Source organism: Erythrolamprus reginae, chromosome 2, assembly GCF_031021105.1.
Source record: "Erythrolamprus reginae isolate rEryReg1 chromosome 2, rEryReg1.hap1, whole genome shotgun sequence".
Taxonomy (NCBI): Eukaryota; Metazoa; Chordata; class Lepidosauria; order Squamata; family Dipsadidae; genus Erythrolamprus; species Erythrolamprus reginae.
This window is the reverse complement of record NC_091951.1, coordinates 14,237,949-14,260,032: the sequence shown is the minus strand read 5'-3', so window position 1 is coordinate 14,260,032 and position 22,084 is coordinate 14,237,949. Positions and strand designations below refer to the sequence as shown.

The window sequence follows — 22,084 nt, the reverse complement described above, 5'->3', positions numbered from 1 at the left end:
GATAGAAAAAGGAAATGCAGAAAAAGAAAGTGACCCTGTGGTTGACCCCAAATTAAATTTAGAGAGAGCACTAGAGGCTTTTTCTTAGATAGAAAAAGGAAATGCAGAGAAAGAAAGTGTCCCTTTGGTTGACCCCAAATTAAATTTAGAGAGCACTAGAGGGTTTAGATTACATAGAAAAAGGAAATGCAGAGAAAGAAAGTGGCCCTGTAGTTGACCCAAAATTATATTTGCAAGACGGGGAAGAGAGGGAAGCAGAGTAGCAGGAGGAGGCAACAGCAGGCACCTGCTTTTTTCCAGCAATCCTGTGTGATGGAAGGGCATGTGCTGTGTGGTGCACTCGGTCTCTGACCACGGTGGCCAGTAGTAACAGCAGACTAAACGCTGAGGGTTTGCAGCCTTCTCCCTCTTCTGCTGGCTGACTGGGGCTGTGGGACCACCACAGCCTCTTCCTCCTCTGAACTCTGCTGGCCTTTGGTCCACGTGGGATTAGCACCTCATCATCCCCCCTGGCATCTTCTTCCACCCACTCCTCCACGATAGCCTCCCTCTCAGCCTCAACATTGCATTAAGCTGCAGGAGCAGGGATCTGGATCTCACCATCCTTCACTGATTATGCCCTGGACACCTCCTCTTTCTCCGGCAGAAGCTATGGGCTATCTGGAAGCCACAGGTCTGCAACTGGGGATGGGGCAGGTGGATGGACCATGGCATCCCAATTAACAATCTGTCAACGAAGAGCATTAAAGACTCCACTGCTTTTGGCTGAGACGGCCTTGCTGCTTCTAAGGTGGGTGATGACAAGGGCTCTTTGTGGCTTTGTACACAGAAACAATTTGGCACAGTTTAGAACTGGAACTGGAGGAGAGAAAATTAGCCTTTTCCTCCCTGTTTAGAGGTGTTCAGGGATGATTCCTTGGTGTTAAGAAGACAGGGAGCTCTAGAATTAAATGACAGAAATCTACACTGGAACAAAACTCCATAGCTCTGGGTGATCTTCCCCAGCAGTTTGTGGAGACAGTGTACCCCAATGGAGGACTTCACAATGAGACAATTCCCTTTCTCCAGCATGACTTTCTGGACATGTCCTGACAGGACTGTAGAAGACTGTCCCCAGGGATGTATCTGTGAGATTTCACACACATCCTTTTTTTTCTTTGTACATGGAAGAGGCTCAGAAGTCCCAGGAGACAAATTATCACTCACAGTAAATATCCTGGACTGTGAGACATATGCTGCAATTTTCCCAGTGACTGCCTGTGATATAGCATTAGGCTAAAGCAACAGTGAATGCATCAGAAAAAGGAGGGGAACCCCTCTACTTGTGCTGAATGATTTGCACAAGATTTAGGGGCTGTTTTGCTGAATGCGCTGTCTTCCTTTTCTATGCGAAACTCGGTTTGTCTCTGTTCAAAAGGGGAAAGCCACTGGATATTTCCTTTCGTGAAAGTGCTTTGAATTCACGTAACTCTTCTTTGGAAACAGAGGATTGATTCAGCCTCATTAATTATGGACCCCCTGTTTCTGCTTCTGCCACTGCTGGTATCCCAACAAGTCTCTGGGAAGCTTAGAATGAAGTGTTCACTGAACTTGGAGCATCTAGGTGAAAATAGACCATGGAGTTACTATAGGCCAGGACACCATCTCATTAATATAATCACCAGTGCATTTACTATGGCAGAGAAAATATTGAGTTTCAACGTGTTTCCTCTAAGTAAATCTTACTTGTAAGTCTTTCAGTGTGATGGAGTTGTATTCTATCCATCTGCATTACTAACACCCTCATTCTTTTATTTTTATTCCACTGACTCTTATATTGTAGGAATTGACTAATTTCTGGAATTCACCTCTCCCAATTCCTAACAGGTCAGAAAGCGGTTGCATGAGTACACCAGCATGCCTTCTGTCCCCTGTTGTAAGGCTTCTTTTTTACTGGTATCATGTATATCAATATTATTATATCTTTGTCTGCCTCCAATAGGTACTTGACAAAACAAACAAATAAATAAATTGTTCTGATTTTGATAGGCTCTCTCTCTTTTGTCGTTTTTTTTTTTTGTTTGAATATGACAGAAATATAGCAGAATAAGTGACTTGGAACATAACCCTGTAGATGCCCCTCTCCAAGCAGGAGACTTTATATCGTTTCAGACAAATGGCTATCCCATCTCTTCTTAAAAACAACCATTGATAGAGCGGCCACAACTTGTTAAAGCAAGTCATTCCACTGATGAATTCTTCAATCTGTTAGGAAATTTCTCCATAGTTCTCTCCTTGATTAGTTTCCATCCATGGTTTCTTGTTCTGACTTCAGGTGTTTTAGTGAATAGATTGTTCATCTCTTATTTTAGATATTGGAACACTGCTATTATATCACTTCCAATGCTTCTCTGCATTGTACTAGAAATACTATGTTCTTATAACTGTTGTCATATGTTTTTGCTTCCAGCAACCTAATCATTTTTGTTATTTTTCTTTGCATTCTTATTAGAATATCAACCTCCTTTTTTATTGTGTTGACTAAAACTTGAAAAAATATTGCATGTGTGCTCTTCTCAAGATCCCTTTCACAGTTATTACTATTGAATAATACAATCTATTGTACACTGGTGCATTTGATACCAACCCCAAAGGTAGAACCTTACTTTTCTCACCACTGAATTTCATTTTGTTACTTAAGACCCAGTGTTCAAGTCTTTTGAGATCATTCTGTATTTTGATTCTATCTTCTGGAGTGTTGTCTATACCTGCCAGCTTGGTGTCATCCGAAAATTACATTAGTCCTCCTTCTATGTCCTCATCTAAAACATTTGTGAAGTTATTAAAGTGTACTAAGCCTATGACAGAGTCTTGGGGTACCTCACTGCATATTTCCTTTCAAGTAGATGCAGTTCAATTAGGGACTAAATCTTGAGTATGGTTGGTTAGCCTGTTATGAATCCATCTGATGATCATGGTGTCTAACCCAATTTTTTTCTATCATCAATTAATAGGTTGTGGTCTTCTGCATCAAATGTTATATCCACAACATTTCTCAACACTTCAAGGAAGAACCACTCCAAGTCCTTGGAGAGGGGCAGCATACAAATCTAATAAATTATTATTATTTATTTCTTTATTCATTTCTTTATTTCTTTATTCATCATTTATTTATTTATTCAATTTTTATGCCACCCTTCTCCTTAGACTCAGGGCAGCTTACATGTTAGCAATAGCACTTATTATTATTAAGAGACACAAATGTAATGATAGGATGTAAAAAATACCTGAAAGAAGTCTACATTATTTTCCTCTCTGCCACAAATTATAGAATTAATGACTTAAGGAAGTCATAGTTTCCTTTGACCAGCTCATTTCTATATTTTTATAACCAATCATTGATATTCAGTTCACTGCCTAATTTGTGTAGGACTTGAATTAAAATGGCATTTTTTTCAATCACTTTTGAAATATCCACATCTTTTTTACAGTGCTACAAATAATGGACTATTTGTGATTCTTAACCTTGTGGAGTAGAGGACTTTCTCCTTTCCAATTTCTCAATATTTACAAATATTTAATGTTGATGGATTATTTGCCTATGGGTTTGGATGAGTATTTGCTTTAGACTCAATAGTCATATATTGACAAAGGGGATGAAATTTCAAAAAAAAGTTATTTGATGATTACTCTTGATTATGCTGATATTAACTATAACTGGTTTTTTTTTTTACAATAGAGTACCTTATGATAACAAAGAAAAAGAATGCTTTATTTTCACCATCCAAGTGATTAACAAGAATATTCAGCTAATGAATAATCTCACACTTGGGTACAACATCCATGACAACTATTTGCTCGCACTTGGCACTTCAAATGCCTTGCTGGACATGCTCTCAACTGGAAAAGCCAATGTTCCCAACTACAGCTGTGGAAGGAAAGACAATATTTTGACTTTTGTTGATGCAGCTGATAGGGAAATATCCATCCAGATGTCAACTTTAGTAGGTACCTACAAAGTCCCACAGGTGTGTGTATGTTTCTGTTGCACAGTTGTAAAGGTGAGGAAAGACTGTTGAATTAAAAACTAATTCAGTACAATAGGAAGATGCAGCTCTGACGGAAAGTTCACATTTTTGTACATAGTCCTGGAAAAAAATATTTTTCAATGCTGAACATATCCCATATTCATGAAAGAAAATCTCCATCTTACCTATTGTTAAGAAAACATACCAATACAGTATATTTCTGATAGGCTCATAGTGATCAATGGCAGTAATTAACCACGTTATTTAAAAAGCTACAAATATATGAGCCAACATGTCAACATCTTTTTACCTTATTGTATTCATAACCAAATGAATCATAAAAGACTTGAAGAGCAATAGAGCCCCTGGAAAGTACTTTCTATCAGCTAAATTATTCAAAAAATAAAAGTAATACCTCCTATAGCTGTGAGGAAAATAATAATAATAATAATAATAATAATAATAATAATAATAATAATAATAATATAATAATAATGTACAACACTTTGTCACTGGTAAATTTATTTATTTATTCATTCATTCATTCATTCATTCATTCATTCATTTATTTATTTATTGGATTTGTATGCCGCCCCTCTCTGCAGACTCGGAGCGGCTAACAACAGCAGTAAAACAGTATAACAAAATCCAATACTAAAAACAGTTAAAAATCCATTATATAAAAACCAATCATACATACAAACATACCATGCATAAAATTGTAAAGGCCTAGGGGGAAAGTGTATCTCAGTTTCCCCATGCCTGGCGGCAGAGGTGGGTTTTAAGCAGCTTATGAAAGGCAAGGAGGGTGGGGGCAATTCTAATCTCTGTGGGAAATTGGTTCCAGAGTGTCGGGGCTGCCACAGAGAAGGCTCTTCCTCTGGGACCTGCCAAGCGACATTGTTTGGTTGATGGGACTCGGAGAAGACCCACTCTGTGGGACCTAACTGGTCGCCGGGATTCATGCAGCAGAAGGCGGTCCCTGAGGTAATCTGGTCCGGTGCCATGAAGGGCTTTATAGGTCATAACCAACACTTTGAATTGTGACCGGTAACTGATCGGCAACCAATGCAGACTGCGGAGTGTTGGAGTAACATGGGCATATTTGGGAAAACCCATGATTGCTCTCGCAGCTGCATTCTGCACGATCTGAAGTTTCCGAACACTTTTCAAAGGTAGTCCCATGTAGAGAGCGTTACAGTAGTCAAGCCTCGAGGTGTTGAGGGCATGAGTGACTGTGAGTAGTGACTCCCAGTCCAAATAGAGTCACAACTGGTGCACCAGGCAAACCCGGGCAAACCACAGCTGAAAGGTGTTTCTCTAATGTGAGCTGTGGATCGAGGAGAACCCTCTCTGAGGGGGTCAGTGATTCTTCCCACAGGGTAATGGACAGACAGATGGAATTGTCCTTGGGAGGAACGACCCACAGCCACTCTGTCTTGTCTGGGTTGAGTTTGAGTTTATTGACACCCATCCAGGCCCCAACAGCCTCCAGGCACCAGCACATCATTTCCACTGCTTCGTTGACTGGACATGGGGTGGAGATGTATAACTGGGTATCATCGGCATATTGATGATACCTCACCTTATGTCCTTGGATGATCTCACCCAGCAGTTTCATATAAATATTAAATAGCAGGGGGGAGAGGACCGACCCCTGAGGTACCCCACAAGGGAGAGACCTAGAGGTCGACCTCTGACCCCCCACTAACACCGACTGTGACCGACCGGAAAGGTAGGAGGAGAACCACTGGAGAACAGTGCCTCCCACTCCCAATCCGTCCAGCTGGCGCAGAAGGATACCATGGTCGATGGTATCGAAAGCCGCTGAGAGGTCAAGAAGCACCAGGACAGAGGACAAGCCCCTGTCCTGGGTCTGCCAGAGATCATCCATCAACACGACCAAAGCAGTTTCCGTACTGTAACCGGTCCTGAATCCAGACTGTTGAGGACCTAGATAATCGGCTTCTTCCAAGGACCACTGGAGTTGAAGCGCCACCACCTTCTCAACAACCTTCTCCATAAAGGGAAGGTTGGAGACTGGACAGTAGTTTTTGAACACGGCTGGGTCCAGGGAAGGCTTCTTGAGGAGGGGGCGCACAAGTGCCTCCTTATAAGGAGTCGGAAAGGACCCCTTCCCCAAGGAGGCATTGACAATCTCCTGGACCCAGCTCCGTGTCACCTCTCGACTGGCCGAAACCAACCAAGAGGGACATGGATCCAGTAAACAGGTGGCGGAGCTTACAGCTCCAATGGCCTTGTCCACTTCATCAGGTGTCAACAAGTCAAACTCCCCCCAGACAGATGGACAAAGACGTTTAGCCCCAGTCACCTCGACTAACTTGTTGTCAGTCGACTCTGTTTTACAATTGGAGTCGAGGTCTGCTCTGATCTGAGCGATTTTATCAGCGAAAAACATGTTAAAGTCCTCAGCACTACTCTGTAAGGGCTCCCCAACTCCCCCCTGGTTAAGAAGGGAGCAGGTTACCCTAAACAGTGCGGCCGGGCGGGATTCCGCTGATGCAATCAAGGCGGCATGATACGCGCATCTTGCCGCCTTGAGCACCACTTTGTAAGTCTTAATATGAGCTTTTACAAGTGTTCGATCAGATTCGGACTTACTCTTCCTCCATCGCTTCTCTAGACATCTCTTCTGTCGTTTCAACTCCCGGAGCTCTTCATTGAACCATGGAGCTCTACGGGGTCTAGCGCCGCAGAGAGGTCGCAGCGGCGCAATTCGGTCAAGGACCTCCACTGCCGCCTTGTTCCAGGCCTCAGCCAGAGACTCTGCCGAGCTGTGGATGAGTGTATCTGGAAGAATCCCAAGCGCCTTCTGAAAACCTTCTGGATCCATCAGGTGCCTGGGGCGGAACAACTTAATCGGTTCCGCCTCCCTGCGGGGGAGGATTGGAGCCAGGAAGTCAAGCCGCAGCAGAAAATGGTCTGACCATGACAAAGGCAACACTTCTAAGCCCCTTAGTCTCATACCATTACTCAGTTCTTCAGAGAGGAATACCATGTCGGGTGCGTGGTCCCCCTCATGAGTCGGACCCTGTACTACTTGGGTCAGGTCCATGGCTGCCATGGTGGCCATGACCTCCTGTGCCAGTCCAGAGGATTCGCCGAGCGACAGCAGGTTGAGGTCCCCCAAGACAATAAGTCTGGGGAACCCCACCGCCAGCCCGGCTACCTCTTCGAGTAGCACAGGCAGGGCTTGTGCTATGCAGCTGGGAGGCAGGTACGTGAGAAACAAGCCCACCTGAACCCCTAGGTCCAACTTCACCAGGAGGGACTCGCAACCCGCAATCTCTGGAGCAACGAGTCTACGTAGGCACAGGCTCTCCCTGGCTATAATAGCCACTCCTCCCCCCTTCCCTGGGGTCGAGGTTGATGCCATATGTGAAACCCGGTTGGGCAGATTTCAGAGAGAGCAACTCCTCCCTCTGGGCCCAACCAGGTTTTAGTTACATATGCCAGGTCGGCCTCCTCATCCAGGATCAAATCCCGGATAAGGAGAGCTTTATTTACGACTGACCTGGCATTGTGGAGCAGCAACCTGAGCCCAGTGCCAGAATTACACTCATCACCAGTGCCCAGGGTTGGGCTCACAGAGCCAGAAGAAGGGATCATTATTAAGCAACGATCCCTCATTTCGCTGGAATGGCTAGCTCCGTGGCTCCCGCCATATCTGCCTCTCCCCAGCAACACCAGAATATCCTGACCCTCTGTCACCCCAGAGATAGGTGCTCTCCCCACTCCTGTCTCTCCTGCGCCAGGTAGGCCAGATATATTATTTACATCATTCCCATTCATCTCACTCACATTGTAACCCCACCTATCCCACCCATCCCACCCATACCATTCATTCATTCCATACTTCCTACACCCACCCCATCTATCCATCATTTTTTTAAAAAAAAACCCAATAATTTAATGAAAATATAATTAATTAATAATTAAAAGTATTAATATTAAAACACCAATAAAACTGAATAAAAAATAAAATATATAGAGAATACAAATATAGGTAATAGTGCAATAATTCAGTTCATTGAGAAAATCCGATCAGCAGCAACTAATAAAAGTGCTAAAGTTCTCAAAAGTGCCAAGCTTCTCAAAGTGCCAATTTCTCAGAGGGTAGAGTCAAAGGTTATTCAAAGTCAAGGATCATTTAATATCTCTCCCCCCCCAGAACAGGGAGGGGGTGTCCATGTCCAGGGTATACTGTTCATCCAGCTGTATCACATTCTTTTTGCCTCCCCCATTTTCACGGCCCCTCTCCATTCTTGTAAGTCGCTCTGGATATCTGTCAATGCTTCCGCTGGTGTTGGGGTGCATCTCTGAATCTCCTGGCCCCTAGTCGTAGAATACAGCCTTCGCATGACTCTCACACCAACAGACCTCGGTCTACCAGTCCTCCTCCCTTGATCTCCTTTCAGTCTCCACTCTCCTATCACAATGGTCAGTACTCCATCCAATAGGTCCTCCAGCGCTGAGCGCACCCACCGTACAGCTGCTGGGCGTCCCGGGTCTGTCTGGCTGATCTACTGGAACTTGTGCCGGAACTACCATTTACCAGTGACAAAGAACTGGTGGGATCATAAGCCCAAAAAAGTGGTCGAAAATGAGCAAGAAAAACTACTGTGGGACTTTTGACTTCAGACTGACCGAATTCTGAAGCATAACACACCAGACGTTGTGATAGTGGAGAAAAAGAAAGTATGGATCATCGACATCGCAATCCCAGGAGACAGCAGAATTGAGAAGAAGCAGCTAGAGAAATTAGTGAAATACGAAGATCTAAAAATCGAGCTGCAAGGACAGTGAAAGTGGTCCCTGTGGTACTTGGCACGCTGGGCACAGTGCCAACGGATCTCAGCGGACATTTGAAAAGCATCGGAATTGACGAAATCTCCATCTGTCAATTGCAAAAGGCCGCTTTACTGGAATCGGCAAACATAATTCGCCACTACATCACGAAGTCCAGATAGGTTTTCAAAGTCTTGCAAAAGGCAAGGAAGGTGGGGGCAGTTTGAATCTCCAGGGGAAGTTGATTCCAGAGGCAATAATATTTTCTATTTTTAAAAAGGATATAAAAAGCACCCTAGTTATTATTGCCTCATTGTTCAAGTAGATATTGTGGTTAAAAAAAATGCTAGAATCTCTTGAGAAGTGTTGATAATGGGTAGATGAACAGGGTAAATGTACATATCTGTTTAATATTTAAAACAATGACCAATCAATAAACCATTCAAATATATTTATCAAAACAAACCTCATCATTTTTTATTACTTTTTTAGATCAGGGATAAAATTGCTTCAGATATTCTGAGTGATAAAATTGATTTCCCCTTTTTCCACCGGATGCTTCCCAAAGAAGGGTTTCACTACCCAGCAATTGTCCAGCTACTCCTCCATTTCAGATGGACCTTGATTGGTCTCCTTGCTCCAGAAACAGAAAAGGGAGATAATTTCCTGAGGAGTTTTCCTCCTTTGCTTGTCAGGAATGGGATTTGTGTTGTTATATCTCACCAAATTCCAATGACTCTTTATCAAGAACCCCTTGGGGGATGCAGCTCTACGTGGAAACAAGTCAATGTCTTTGTTCACCTCACAGAATATGTTATTGTTTCAAGCGCATTCCGTACTTTCCATTTAACACTTAAAGATTTGCCAGGACCCATTGAAGGGAAAGTCTGGATCACTACAACTTTGGGAAAATATTTAATATATCATCATGGGTATCTCAAATACATCCATAGTATTTGGAGCTTTGATTTTATGCAACAATCAATGCCAAAGTATGGTGATTTTGAACCCTATTTCTTTCTAGATCGCCAGTTTGTACAACAATCTTTTAACTGTTCTTCTTCAAAATATGCCTTTTCTGTCAAAGGTCGAAGAAGATGCATCCAAAATGCTTCAATGAAAACCCAAGAGAAAAAGGACACGATTAAGATTGAAAATAGTGACTCTATTTACATTATGCTTATTACTCTGGCCCACATCCTGAAGGCTGCATATTCATCCAGATCTTGGAGAAGGAAGAAGGTCCAAGAGACATTGGAAGCTCCAAGACTCCAGCCATGGCAGGTATGGGATCGCAACAAGGATCCAACAAATTAAACTCTTTTGGAGAAGAAATCCATTGGAAACGGAGGAGACCCATCTCATCCTCCATGTGCTACAAAAGACCAGCAGATTTCGTAGGTCAAATGATAGTGTACCAAGGAATTGGCATCAGATATATTTTGATATTAAACACTGTTAATTTTAAATTATGTCTGCATTTTTAAAGCTATTCCTGATTTATGATTAACATTGTAGAAGTTTACTCTTATAAATTTGATGGAGACTCTGGGAACATCTGATGGCCTGAGCTGGATTCTATTTTCACAGAGCAAGTGGCCAATAAATCATGTTGAAATAAGGAATGATTTCTTATTGAGATGTTTATTCCTGCAGAAATAAAGAGCCTCATTCTTTGGGCAGAGGACTCAATGAAGGGCTCTGGAGTAAAAGATGGCTCAGATATTTATAGAACTACATGTTTTATTTTGTTATTTACAGTCAATTATATGATGTCTTTCACACTTGATTATTTATATTTATCCTTGTTGGTACAAGATTGTATTTGTGACATTGAGAACAACAGAGTGAAATCCTCATAAGCCTATCGTTGTCTGGAATTTCTGCTGTATGTCTATAGTTTGCTTTTCAGTTTCACAAAGAAACCAGCACAGATGGCAGTATATAAAGTCAAATTGTTAATTTAATTAATTGCACATTTTTATGTAGCCTTCTTTAGAAGTGTTGGGTGAACCGAACTTGCAAAGTTCGGGTTTGTGCCGAACTTTGGAGTGTTCTGCATGCCGAACCCGAACCCAAACTTTTTAAAAAGTTCCTGTGAAGTTCGGGTTTGGGTTCGGCCAAAGACCGCGAAAACGCCACCGCCCGGGGAATAGAGTCGGGAATCCCATCGTGGGATTTCCCACCTCCTTTTGCTTGCAGCGCTGCAAAGATTAGATTAGATGTATTGGATTTATATGCCGCCCCTCTCCGCAGACTCCGCAGACTCCGCAAGCAAAAGGAGGTGGGAAATCCCACAAAGGGATTCTGGGGCGGGGCTTTGAAGTCACGGAGACTACTTCCTGGCCATCCGAAATGGGAAGGAAGGAGTCTCCGTGACATCAAAGCCCCGCCCCTGGAATTCCTTTGTGGGATTTCCCACCTCCTTTTGTTTGCAGCATCGCTGCTGCATCCTTTTCTGTAAAAAATAAAAGGAAGCAAAAGGAGGTGGGGAATTCCCCACCTCCTTGTTTATTTTTACAGAAAATGACGCTGTAGCGGTGCTGCTGCTGTTCAGGTTCGGCTAAAGTTTGGATTTGGTGAACTCACCTGAACTTCACGGTAAAGTTCGGATAAGTTCGCCGAACCCGAACTTCATGAAGTTCGCCCAACACTATTCTTTTGTATTACTTTTTTTTAACTTTTTTAAAGTTTATATTTTAATGTTTCAAATAAAATAAAATAAAATTTAAAGGAAAAATGTAACATGAAAATAAGAGGTAGGATAAGAAACAACGGTTTCTGATTTTAAAATTCTTGGTGTTTCCATTCTAGTTCCATCCATTTCTGGAGAAGAATGAGTTCTATAATCTTTCTCATTGGAAACTCTACATGGACCAAAATGGAGAAGTAACTGCAGACATGGACATCGTGTGCTTGTTGACTTCATGGGATTTGAACAGAAGTAAAGTGGGGAGTTTTGAAAGACAGAGACTTGTTATTAACCAAAGTGCTCTTTCATTGGTAAAGTTGCCCCACCAGGTGGGTAAAATATTGCTGTGTTTTCTCCTTATGAGCCATTTCAGGCAGATTAATTTTAGTCATGATGGCATATTTCTGTTTTCTGACACTACTTGTCATCTTTTTTAAGAGTAGGCTGTATATGCAGAGCAACCCTTGAGTTATAAAGGACATGTACCTAGAAATCGGATATTGCAGTAGATATAAATAATTATTCAGTTCCTATGTGCATGTCCTTGTTAATTCAAGGGTTGCTCTGTACACACCTCTAACTTAGGTTATGGGCCCAGTGAGATATTGCCAGTGAGATATGTTATAGTGTGAATATTCAGTTTTTCTTTTGGGGGAGAGTGGTGGTATAAATTTTTTGTTGTTTTTTTCCTTCGTACACTTTAGTACAATGTCAAATATCTTCTATTTCCAGTAAAATAAAATGCAGTATTTTGTTAGTAACTCTTGTATAATCCCAGAAAAAAATCATAATACAAAATTATTAATTTCTCTATAAATATTTTATCCCTTATTGCAATTTTTAAAAAATCTAATCTTGTCATCCAGCAATCACAATTATCATGTATTACCTCTCATCATTAATGTTCCCTCAAGTATATACTGACAAACAAACAATATTTCTAATATTCTAAGTAACTGGTAGGCTATAGCACCTCCTATTTCTCTTTACACATTTACTTAAATCTAAAAACCCCTATATAGTCTATCAAATCATATTGAAAATACTAAAGAAAGGGGGGGGAGAGAAAAAATATAACCAATTTCATACATTTTTTTCAGTGCACCATAAATCATTTATTGTTCATTAATTCCATTTTTATGATTATTTCAAAATAATCTCTGTTCTTATATTCCAAATTTACTTATCAAATTTGACTTGCTTTATTAATATGCTTCTTTAAAAATATCATTTTTCTTATATTCCAATGTTACTTATCAAATTCAATTTGCTTTATTTGTACATTTCAATAAAACTAATTAAACTTATTTTAATATAATTCCTTAATATATTCATTAAAATTATTTGAACCTATTTTAATATATTCAACAAATCAAATATTTCCCCAAATTCTAAGCATATTTAATACATTTAATTAAATTCAGTTAAACCTATTTTAATATAATCAATAAACCTAAAATTTCCATAAAATCCGCACATCAAATCCTAAATAGGACATCTGTTAGAAGCTAATAATTAGAAATTAATCTAAATCTAGTAGTATTTCGTGTTTTCCTGATCTTTCAGCTCCAGTGTTAATTTGTTCGCTCCTGCACAATCCAGCATTTTTAAATCAAGTGTCGATCGTTAGGCAGTGATTCGTTTTTCCAAAACTGTGCTATGGCTACCTAGTCATTAGATGTTGAGTCAAATAATATTGTTCTTTTTTCATACTTTTATTGATAATACCAAGTAAAAATATTTCCAGTTTCATTTCTAATTTGATGTTAATTATTTCTTTTATCCATTCTTGCAACTTATACCAATTTTTTCTTGACTATTGGGCACGTCCACCACATATGAAAGTAGGAGCCATGTTTTTCTCCACATTTCCAGCAATTAGGTTTGAGGTTAATGTACATCTTGGCTAGCCTGGCTGGGGGCATATGCCACCTGTAAAACATTTTTACTGAATTTTCTTGATAGGAAGTAGACCTGGTCATTTTATAATTTATGAGCCCTATTTTTTCCCATTGATCCAGATGAATGGGGTGTCCAATATTTTTAGCCCAACCTATCATATTAACTTTGACAATTCCTTCTAAATTTTTATGTTCTAACAATAGTTTGTATATATTAGTAATTGCTTTTTTGTTCGGGCCCAGTAGGATTTTATCAAGTGGTGAGTCACACTTCGGAATTCCATATTTTTCTTTATCAATCCGTAGTTTAGATTTTATTTGAGTGTAGGGCCACCAATCTATTTTAATTCCTTCTTCGTTTAGCTGTGTTAATGATTTCAGGTTCGTGTCTCTATCTAGCACTTGTGCATATTTCACCATTTTTTCTAGACTTGTGTTTGGAAAAGTAATGGCCTCCATACATGTAAACCATAACGGTGCCTTAATATAGTGCTGTTTCTTAATTATATTATTATATTATAGGAGTGATCTTCTAATCAAATGATATTTAAAATACGAATGTGTAAGGGACTTGTTTATTCCTAAGTATTTAATTATTTCCATAATTTCCAAATCTAGGTCTCTAGCTAGGTGTTCCATGGCATTCATTGTCATGTTTTTAGTAATAATTTTGTTTTTAAATTTATTAATTCTGAACCCTGCTAGGACTCCATATCTGTTTAACTCATCCATCAGTTTTGGACCGACTTCGGTCAGATTTTCAACAATAAAAGCTATATCGTCAGCGAAGGCTTGTAATTTAAATTCCTGTCCATTAGACTTGAGGCCTATTATCTCTTTGTTGTTGCGGACTTGTCTTAATAAAATTTTGATGCATAAGATTAAAAAAGTAGTTTTGTCTATCATTTTCCTTTATTTCTTCTTTCTGATATAGCGTTTGGTAGAATTCCATTGCTATCTTTTTTTTTCTGTTAATCTAAATTGTGCTACTCCATCTCTTATTTCCCTTTTCAGTTACTTTTAGCATTAATATTGTTGGTTGGTGATGTGCCCAAATGTTTGTTCTAATTTTTTCTATTTGATTTTTTATTTCACTATTGGTCCATATCATATCTAATCAAGACCATGATTGGTGGGGTGGTGAAAAGTAGATGTATTATTTTTTAAGTTTATTCCTTTCCCTCCATACATCCTTAAGTCTGAATTCTTCCACCATGTCAAAGAATACAGAAGGCAATTGGTTTCTGTGGTTACTTTTATTTCTTTTATTCCCTATTTTGTAATCAATACTCAGGTCTACAATAGCATTAAAATCACCTAGCAATCATATATTTTGGTTTTTATCATATTAATTTGTTCATGTAGCTTTTGTAAAATTATTTTTGGTTAATATTAGGTGTGTATATTACAATTAAAGAAATTCTTTTATGGTCTACTGAGATTTCTAGGATTAAAATTCTACCTTCATCGTCTGAGTATATATGTCTGGGGACAAGCCATTGCTTTACATACACTACAATACTTCTGTTTTTGGTTTCAGCTGTGGTTACAAATATTTTGCCAAATTTTGGATATTTTAATATTTTATTTTCAGATTTTTTAAATATGTGTTTCTTGTAAACAAATTACGTCTGCATTTTCTCTTTGTAATTTTTTAATTGTTTGTTTCCTTTTGATTATAGAATTTAGTCCATTAATGTTAATCTTAGAAGAACTTGAATTATTAAAGACAAATAAGGCAATGCATCCAGATGGCATCCAGACCAGAGTTCTGAAAGAATTCAGATCTGTGAATGCTGCCCCCCTGACTGATTTGTTTAACCAATCCCTGTTAACAGGATATGTTCCTGATGATTGGAGAATGGCCAGTGTTGTGCCTATCCACAAGAAGGGCAATAGAAAAGAGGCTGGTAACTACAGGCCAGTTAGCTTGACATCAGTTATAGTTTAAATGATGGAGACTCTACTCAAAAAGATGATAAATCAGCACCTAAAAAACAACAACTTATTGGACCCAAACCAGCAAGGCTTTACTGAAGAAAAATCATGTCAGATTAATCTCATTGATTTCTTTGATTATGTCACAAAGGTGTTGGATGAAGGTGGTGCCGTGGATATTGCCTATCTGGACTTCAACAAAGCCTTTGATATGGTTCCACATAAAGAGCTGATAGATAAATTAGTGAAGATTGGATTTAATCCCTGGATAGTTCTGTGGATTTGCAGCTGGCTGAAGCGTAGATATCAGAAGGTTGTTGTTAATTACGAGTATTCTGAGCAGAGTCTGGTTACAAGCGGTGTACCACAAGGGTCTGTTATGGGTTCTCTTTTTAAAAAATATCTTTGAGAGTGACATAGGGGAAGGTTTGGTAAGGAAGGTTTGCCTATTTGCTGATGACGCAAAAGCAGTGGTCCCCCAACTATGACCCGCAGGATGCATACGGCCAGCTGAGGCCATTTATCCAGCCCGCGGAGGAATGTGGGTGGAAGGAGGGAGGAATAAGGTGGAAGAGACTGAAGCTGCAACAAACGCACACAGAGAAAGAGAAAAAAAGAGAGAGAAGGAGATCGGTCGTGGTGTTGGCACACTCAGGGATGCCCCTCCCCTTCCTCCCCCTCCACTGCTCTCCTTCACCCGCATGCAACATGCAACCATAACACCGCACCAACAATATCCCACCCACGCTTTCATCTTAAGAACACGGGATTCCCAGATAGACAAACACACAAAAAACCAGGAGGCGGGAGGCTTGTATCTCTCTCCCTCTTGGGAGGGGCCCCAAAACACCCCCCGCCATCCCTCTGCAGGGAACCCCCAGCAATGCCGCCAGCAGCTTTTTTCCTGGAGGGAAATCCTGGGTTGGAGGGAGGGGAGACAGGGGCCATCCACCCTTTGCTTGGTGACACTGGGGAGACCCCTTATAAAGGCGGGGTTCCTTCCTGTGGTTCCCGAAGAGCATCCAAATGTTCCTGGCACCAAGTGGGAAAGAAGACCCAAAGGAAAGAAATTCCCATGCTGGCTGTGATTGTGGCTTGGAGGAGATAGGAAGCCCCCACCCCTCCTTGAAAGACCCTCTCCCTCCCTTCCACTGTTGCCTGCCCTCTGGTGAGACCCCCTTCCCAGGGATGCTCCTCTTGACCTCTCGCTCCCGGCCAGACCCCACTGCAGCCTCTTGACTGGGGGAAGGGGGTGTTTCGGTGCAAAGGGTGGCGGGGAGGGGACGGACGCCAGGGAAGCCTTTCCTCCTCTCGCCCCTTCGTGCCTTTTTGGCTGGGGAGCAATAGAAGTGGAGATGGGCAATAGGTGGACATGCATGCTCAGTTCCCTTTGAAAGCTAATGAGCTGCCAAGGCAGCGCTGCCTGCGGAGGGAGCCATCTAGTTGTCAGCCACGGCCACAGCAGCCACCCTTGCAAGCCAGAGGCAAGAGAGATGCGTCTTTGACCCTTCCTGCCAAGAGAGAAAGTGAACGTCTCTGCTGTGTCGAGAAAGGGAGGGAGGGAGGAAGAGAGAGAGAAAGAGGGGGAAGAAAGAGGGAGAGAGAAAGGGAGGGGAGGGAGGGAAAGGAAGGAAGGAAGAGAAAGAGGGAGAAGTGGCGCTTGATTTAAGCATATGGTAAAAAGCACCCAAATAATAACAGGAAAAAAAACCCCCAGCCCTCACCTGTTTTTGAAAATGGTTCAAGGGTTCACACACACACACAAGTGGGTAGAAGACAGGGATGGAAAAAGAGAGGAGAAGTGAGAGAGGGAAGGAGTGAGAGAAAAAGGGAGGAAGAGGGAGAAATGAGAGACAAATGAGAGAGAAAAGGGGGAGAGACAGGAGAGGTACCCAGAAATGAGAACAGTGGTAGAAAATTGAAAAGGGATGATTGATTATTAAATATGGATTGGTAAAAGATATATTTAGGTGTTGTTTAATATTAGGATGGATTAATTTGTAAAATTGGATTAGAATTTTAGAACTAAATAGAATTACATAAGTAAAATTAATAGAAGATACATATGATAAACAAGGGGTTTATGATACCTACTGTATGATTTTATGAGTTTGCATTATGAATTTAAAATATAGTTGGAAATGTAGAAGATTGATGAAAGTTAATAATAGTAAATGCTAAGTGCCAGAAAATTAATGTAGCTTGGAAATATTGAATGAAATTATAGAAAAGTATAATTTATGGAAATATATTAATTGATGCATTATTTTTCTATTGGTATTTTACTTTTTCATAGGTTTTTTTCAATACCCCGGCCCTCCAACAGTCTAAGGGACAGTGAACTGGCCCCCTGTGTAAAAGGTTTGGGGACCCCTGCTCTAAAGTGTGCAATAGGATTGATATTCCTGGGGGCATCTGTAATATGGCAAATGATTTAGCTTTAATAGATGACTGGCCAAAACAATAGAAACTGCAGTTTAATGTTCCCAAATGTAAAATAATGCACTTGGGCAAAAGGAATATTCAATCTGAGTATTGTATTGCATTGCATTGCATTGCATTGCATTTATTTATTTATTTTTTATTTATTTATTTATTTATTTATTTCATTTTTATGCCGCCCTTATCCTTAGACTAAGGGTGGCTTACAACATGTATTTGCAGTTCTGTGTTAGCAAAAACTTCAGAAGAGAAGGATTTAGGGGTAGTGATTTTTGAAAGTCTCAAAATGGGTGAACAGTGCAGTCAGGCGGTAGGGAAAACAAGTAAAATGCTTGGCTGCATGGCTAGAGGTATAACAAGCAGGAAGAGGGAGATTGTGATCCCGCTGTATATAGCGCTGGTGAGACTACATTTGGAATATTGTGTTCAGTTCTGGAGACTTCACCTACAAAAAGATATTGATAAAATTGAACGGGTTCAAAGAGGGACTACAAGAATGGTGGAAGGTCTTAAACATAAAACCTATCAGGAAAGACTTAATGAACTCAATCTGGAGGACAGAAGGGAAAGTGGGGACATGACCAAAACATTTAAATATGTTAAAGGGTTAAATAAGGTTCAGGAGATAAGTGTTTTTAATAGGAAAGTGAACACAAGAACAAGGGGATAAAATCTGAGGTTAGTTGGGGGGAAGATTAGAAGTAACGTGAGAAAATATTATTTTAATGAAAGAGTCGTAGATGCTTGGAACAAACTTCCAGCAGATGTGGTTGGTAAATCCACAGTAACTGAATTTAAACATGCCTGGGATAAACATAGATCCATCCTAAGATAAATACAGAAAATAGTATAAGGGAAGACTAGATGGACCATGTGGTCTTTTTCTGCTGTCAATATTCTATGTTTCTATATTTCTATGTTTCTATGTTGGCAAGCACTTAAGCAAATGCTTACATATTTGAAACATACAATATTATTAGCTGTATTTGGAACTGGGGTCAGAACTCGTATTAACTGCATATGCTGATGCAAGTTTTGCCACTGATATAATAACACACACATTTACATCTTGTATAGTGATAATGTTTTGAACTGTGTTGCCTGGATGTAAACAGGCAGGGGTTGCGACTTACCACTGCTACTTGTGAGCTTCTGCGTGCGGCTTCAGATTGCCAATGTGCTTGTGCGCATGTCCCAGTATTCGCTGGCTGGTGTATTCTGGGAGTTGAAGTCCAGATATCTTCAAGTTGCCAAGGTTGGGAAACACTGGGTTAACTCCATCTTCTTTGCAGCAGCCCCATAGATATTGGAACACTGATATCATATCTCATGTGATCCTTCTCTTCACTAGACTAGTTATATGTAGTCCCTGCAAATGTTCTTCATGTATCTTAGCCTCCAATCCCTAATCATCTTTGATGCTCTTCTGTGCATATGATTATGACTCTGCATATGATCATGAATAGTTAGAGGTTAGGGTTAGAGTTGATATTTCTCCAAGTGAAGCCCACAAAGTCTACTTCATATCTATCTCCATTTTCCATGGATACTTAGTGCAGAAACATTTTTGTGGCATTCCTGATTTGTCTTCTTAGGCTTGGCCTCAATCCAAATGTGTGGAAAATTGTCGTCCTGGATTTGTCAAACAAAAACGAGAAGGAGAGCCAATTTGCTGCTACGATTGTGTTCCTTGTCCAGAGGGGACCATTTCCACTCAGGAAGGTGAGTGACACCAAGGAAAAGTGCAGGTTTATGGAAGTGGATTCATCTAGAGCAGGGGTGGGTTCCAGATTTTGCTACTGCCAATTTGATGAGGGACACCCTGCATGGGCATGGGCATTTTGTGTGCCTGTGCATGTGCAGTACTTAAAAAAAGTATGGCACCACTGAGAAAACCAGATCAGGGGCGTGGCAGGCCAGATCAGAGAAGTTGTGAAAAGTATGCACTGCCAGTTGGGAGGGGAGCTGAAGAATTTGGGGAGGAGGAAGGGCCTCAGCTATCACAGAAGTGCCCTTGGGAACCGAGCCAGGCCCATCAGGGGCAGCAGAGACATAAGCAGCGGTGTCTGCCCAGGCTTCTCACATATTGCATATAGAGTATTAGAAATGTTGCTATTTTTTTTTAGAAAATACTTTTTATCTCATTTTTTGGAGATGCCTATTCTGGAAAATGCTCCTGGTATCAATTGTCATCCCAAAAAAAGATATTTCCTAAGATTGAAATGATAGGTTACTAAAGAAACGTTTCTTCTGGATTTTCTCAGATACAGAAAAATGCACCAAGTGTCCAGATGATAAATATCCAAATGAGGATCGAGTTCAATGTATCCCCAAAGTTATAACATTCTTGTCTTATGAAGAACCTTTGGGCATCCTCCTCCTATCATTTGCCATTCTCTTGTTCCTAACCACATTGCTTGTATTAATCATATTTATTAAATACCGAGAAACACCCATGGTCAGAGCCAACAACCGGGACCTCTCTTTCATCCTCCTGGTCTCCCTCCTGCTTTGCTTCTTGTCTTCTTTTCTGTTCATTGGTCAACCAAGGAAAGACACCTGTCTACTACAACAAGTGATGTTCAGCATCATCTTCTCAGTTGCCATTTCTTCTCTCTTGGCCAAAACAATCATGGTGGTGCTGGCTTTCCAAGCCACAAAACCAGGAAACCGAGTGAAGATGTGGTTGGGGAAGAGCTTGACCAATTCCATTATCCTTTCTTGTTCCACTGTCCAAATTATCATCTGCTCCATCTGGATAGGGGTTTCTCCCCCATTCCCTGACTCTGACCTCCATTCTCAGCCTGGAGAGATCATCCTGCAATGCAATGAAGGACCTTTTGGCATGTTCTACATTACTCTCAGCTACATGGGCATCTTGGCTGCAATTTGCTTTGTGATGGCTTTCCTGGCCAGGAATCTCCCTGGGGCTTTCAATGAAGCCAAACTGATCACCTTCAGTATGCTGGTTTTCTGCAGTGTCTGGGTGACTTTTGTGCCTACCTATCTCAGCATCAAAGGGAAATACATGGTGGCCGTTCAAGTCTTCTCCATGTTGTGCTCTAGTGCTGGTCTCCTGGGCTGTGTTTTCTTCCCAAAATGCTTCATTATTCTTCTGAGGCCAGATCTGAATACGAAGGAAAAGCTTACATCTAGAAGAAATGTTGAAACGTGAGACTTGGGAATGTCAAATCTCAACATGTTCCAACAGAAAACGGTTCAAGATCTTCTCCATGGATGACTACGCCAACAGTTTTGCTTCAGAGTGTTAAAGGGTAACTGGAAGATAGGATGAAGTCCTCGGAGAGGGGTGGCATATAAATCCAATAAATAAATAAATCATGAGGAATGCAAATTCCTAGAGTAGTGGGTGGATTTTAACAAGCTGGGAATTTCGTGGAAACCATGACACACTTGTTTCTCAAAACATTTTAACAAAACTGCTGTGGTATAGGCAACTGATATTTTTATTTAGACAATAACTCTTACTTAAGGGTAGTAACAATAAATGGATTATGAATAATCATTCTTACATCATATGTTAAATATGGGCATGTACTATTATTTTCCTGAAATGTAGATATATGAGTGCATCCTTTCATCTCTTGTATTCCCTCCCACTATTTTCTTGGAAGAAAATTCCTCCAGTGTACAATGAATAAATAATCTGCAGTGAATAAGGATTTTTTTTTTTGGGGGGGGGGGTGTTTCCTATATTTGTTCCTAGAGAAATTGGTGCCAGCAATGAGATTTTCAATCTAAATCTTGGTGATCACAGGTATTCAGATTTGATCTTGCTTATAAATGACAAAGATGGAATGTCAGTATTCTCAAATTATTTGGTGGGTCTGAGTTCATTGACACTCAAGGAAAAACATAATAAAGATGGCATAAGTGAGGGAGGTCTTCCTATAATTTCACAATCATTTTGTTTGTGTGTGTGTGTAACCAGAATATTTTATACATAACCAAATAGGTTACTTTAAAATAGCATGTTCATTACAGTTTTACTTTTTGTTAATTTGCAGCACACTTTCTTAAAAGAGACTGATTCTTCTCTAGAGGTTACGAAAAGTAATAAAGAAGTGTGCAATACCATATATAAACTAATGTGTTAGTGCTGGCTGTTTGCTTGAGGGCACAGATAACCACGAAGTGGCCTCAGGTGAGCTAATCGGTGATGGTCATGATGCTCCAGTCAGGAGTCGTCTAGCCCAGTTTGCCCCAATCTGAGAAGAGGCCACCCAGGATTCCTGGGTCCTGGAAACCTTCAATTTTGGTCTCTCTCTAGAATT

The 22,084-nt window shown here is 40.6% G+C and overlaps 1 protein-coding gene across 1 annotated transcript; it reads left to right on the top strand.

The window, feature by feature from the left end:
- The first annotated feature begins 707 nt into the window (after window positions 1-707).
- Window positions 708-20,964, top strand: LOC139159155 (vomeronasal type-2 receptor 26-like). The gene is made up of 7 exons (XM_070736507.1): window positions 708-790; window positions 3,719-4,007; window positions 9,309-10,100; window positions 11,631-11,760; window positions 15,092-15,333; window positions 19,385-19,511; window positions 20,054-20,964. The coding sequence occupies exons 1-7, from the start codon at window positions 708-710 to the stop codon at window positions 20,962-20,964; spliced, it is 2,574 nt and encodes an 857-aa protein (XP_070592608.1).
- The last annotated feature ends 1,120 nt before the right edge of the window (window positions 20,965-22,084 follow it).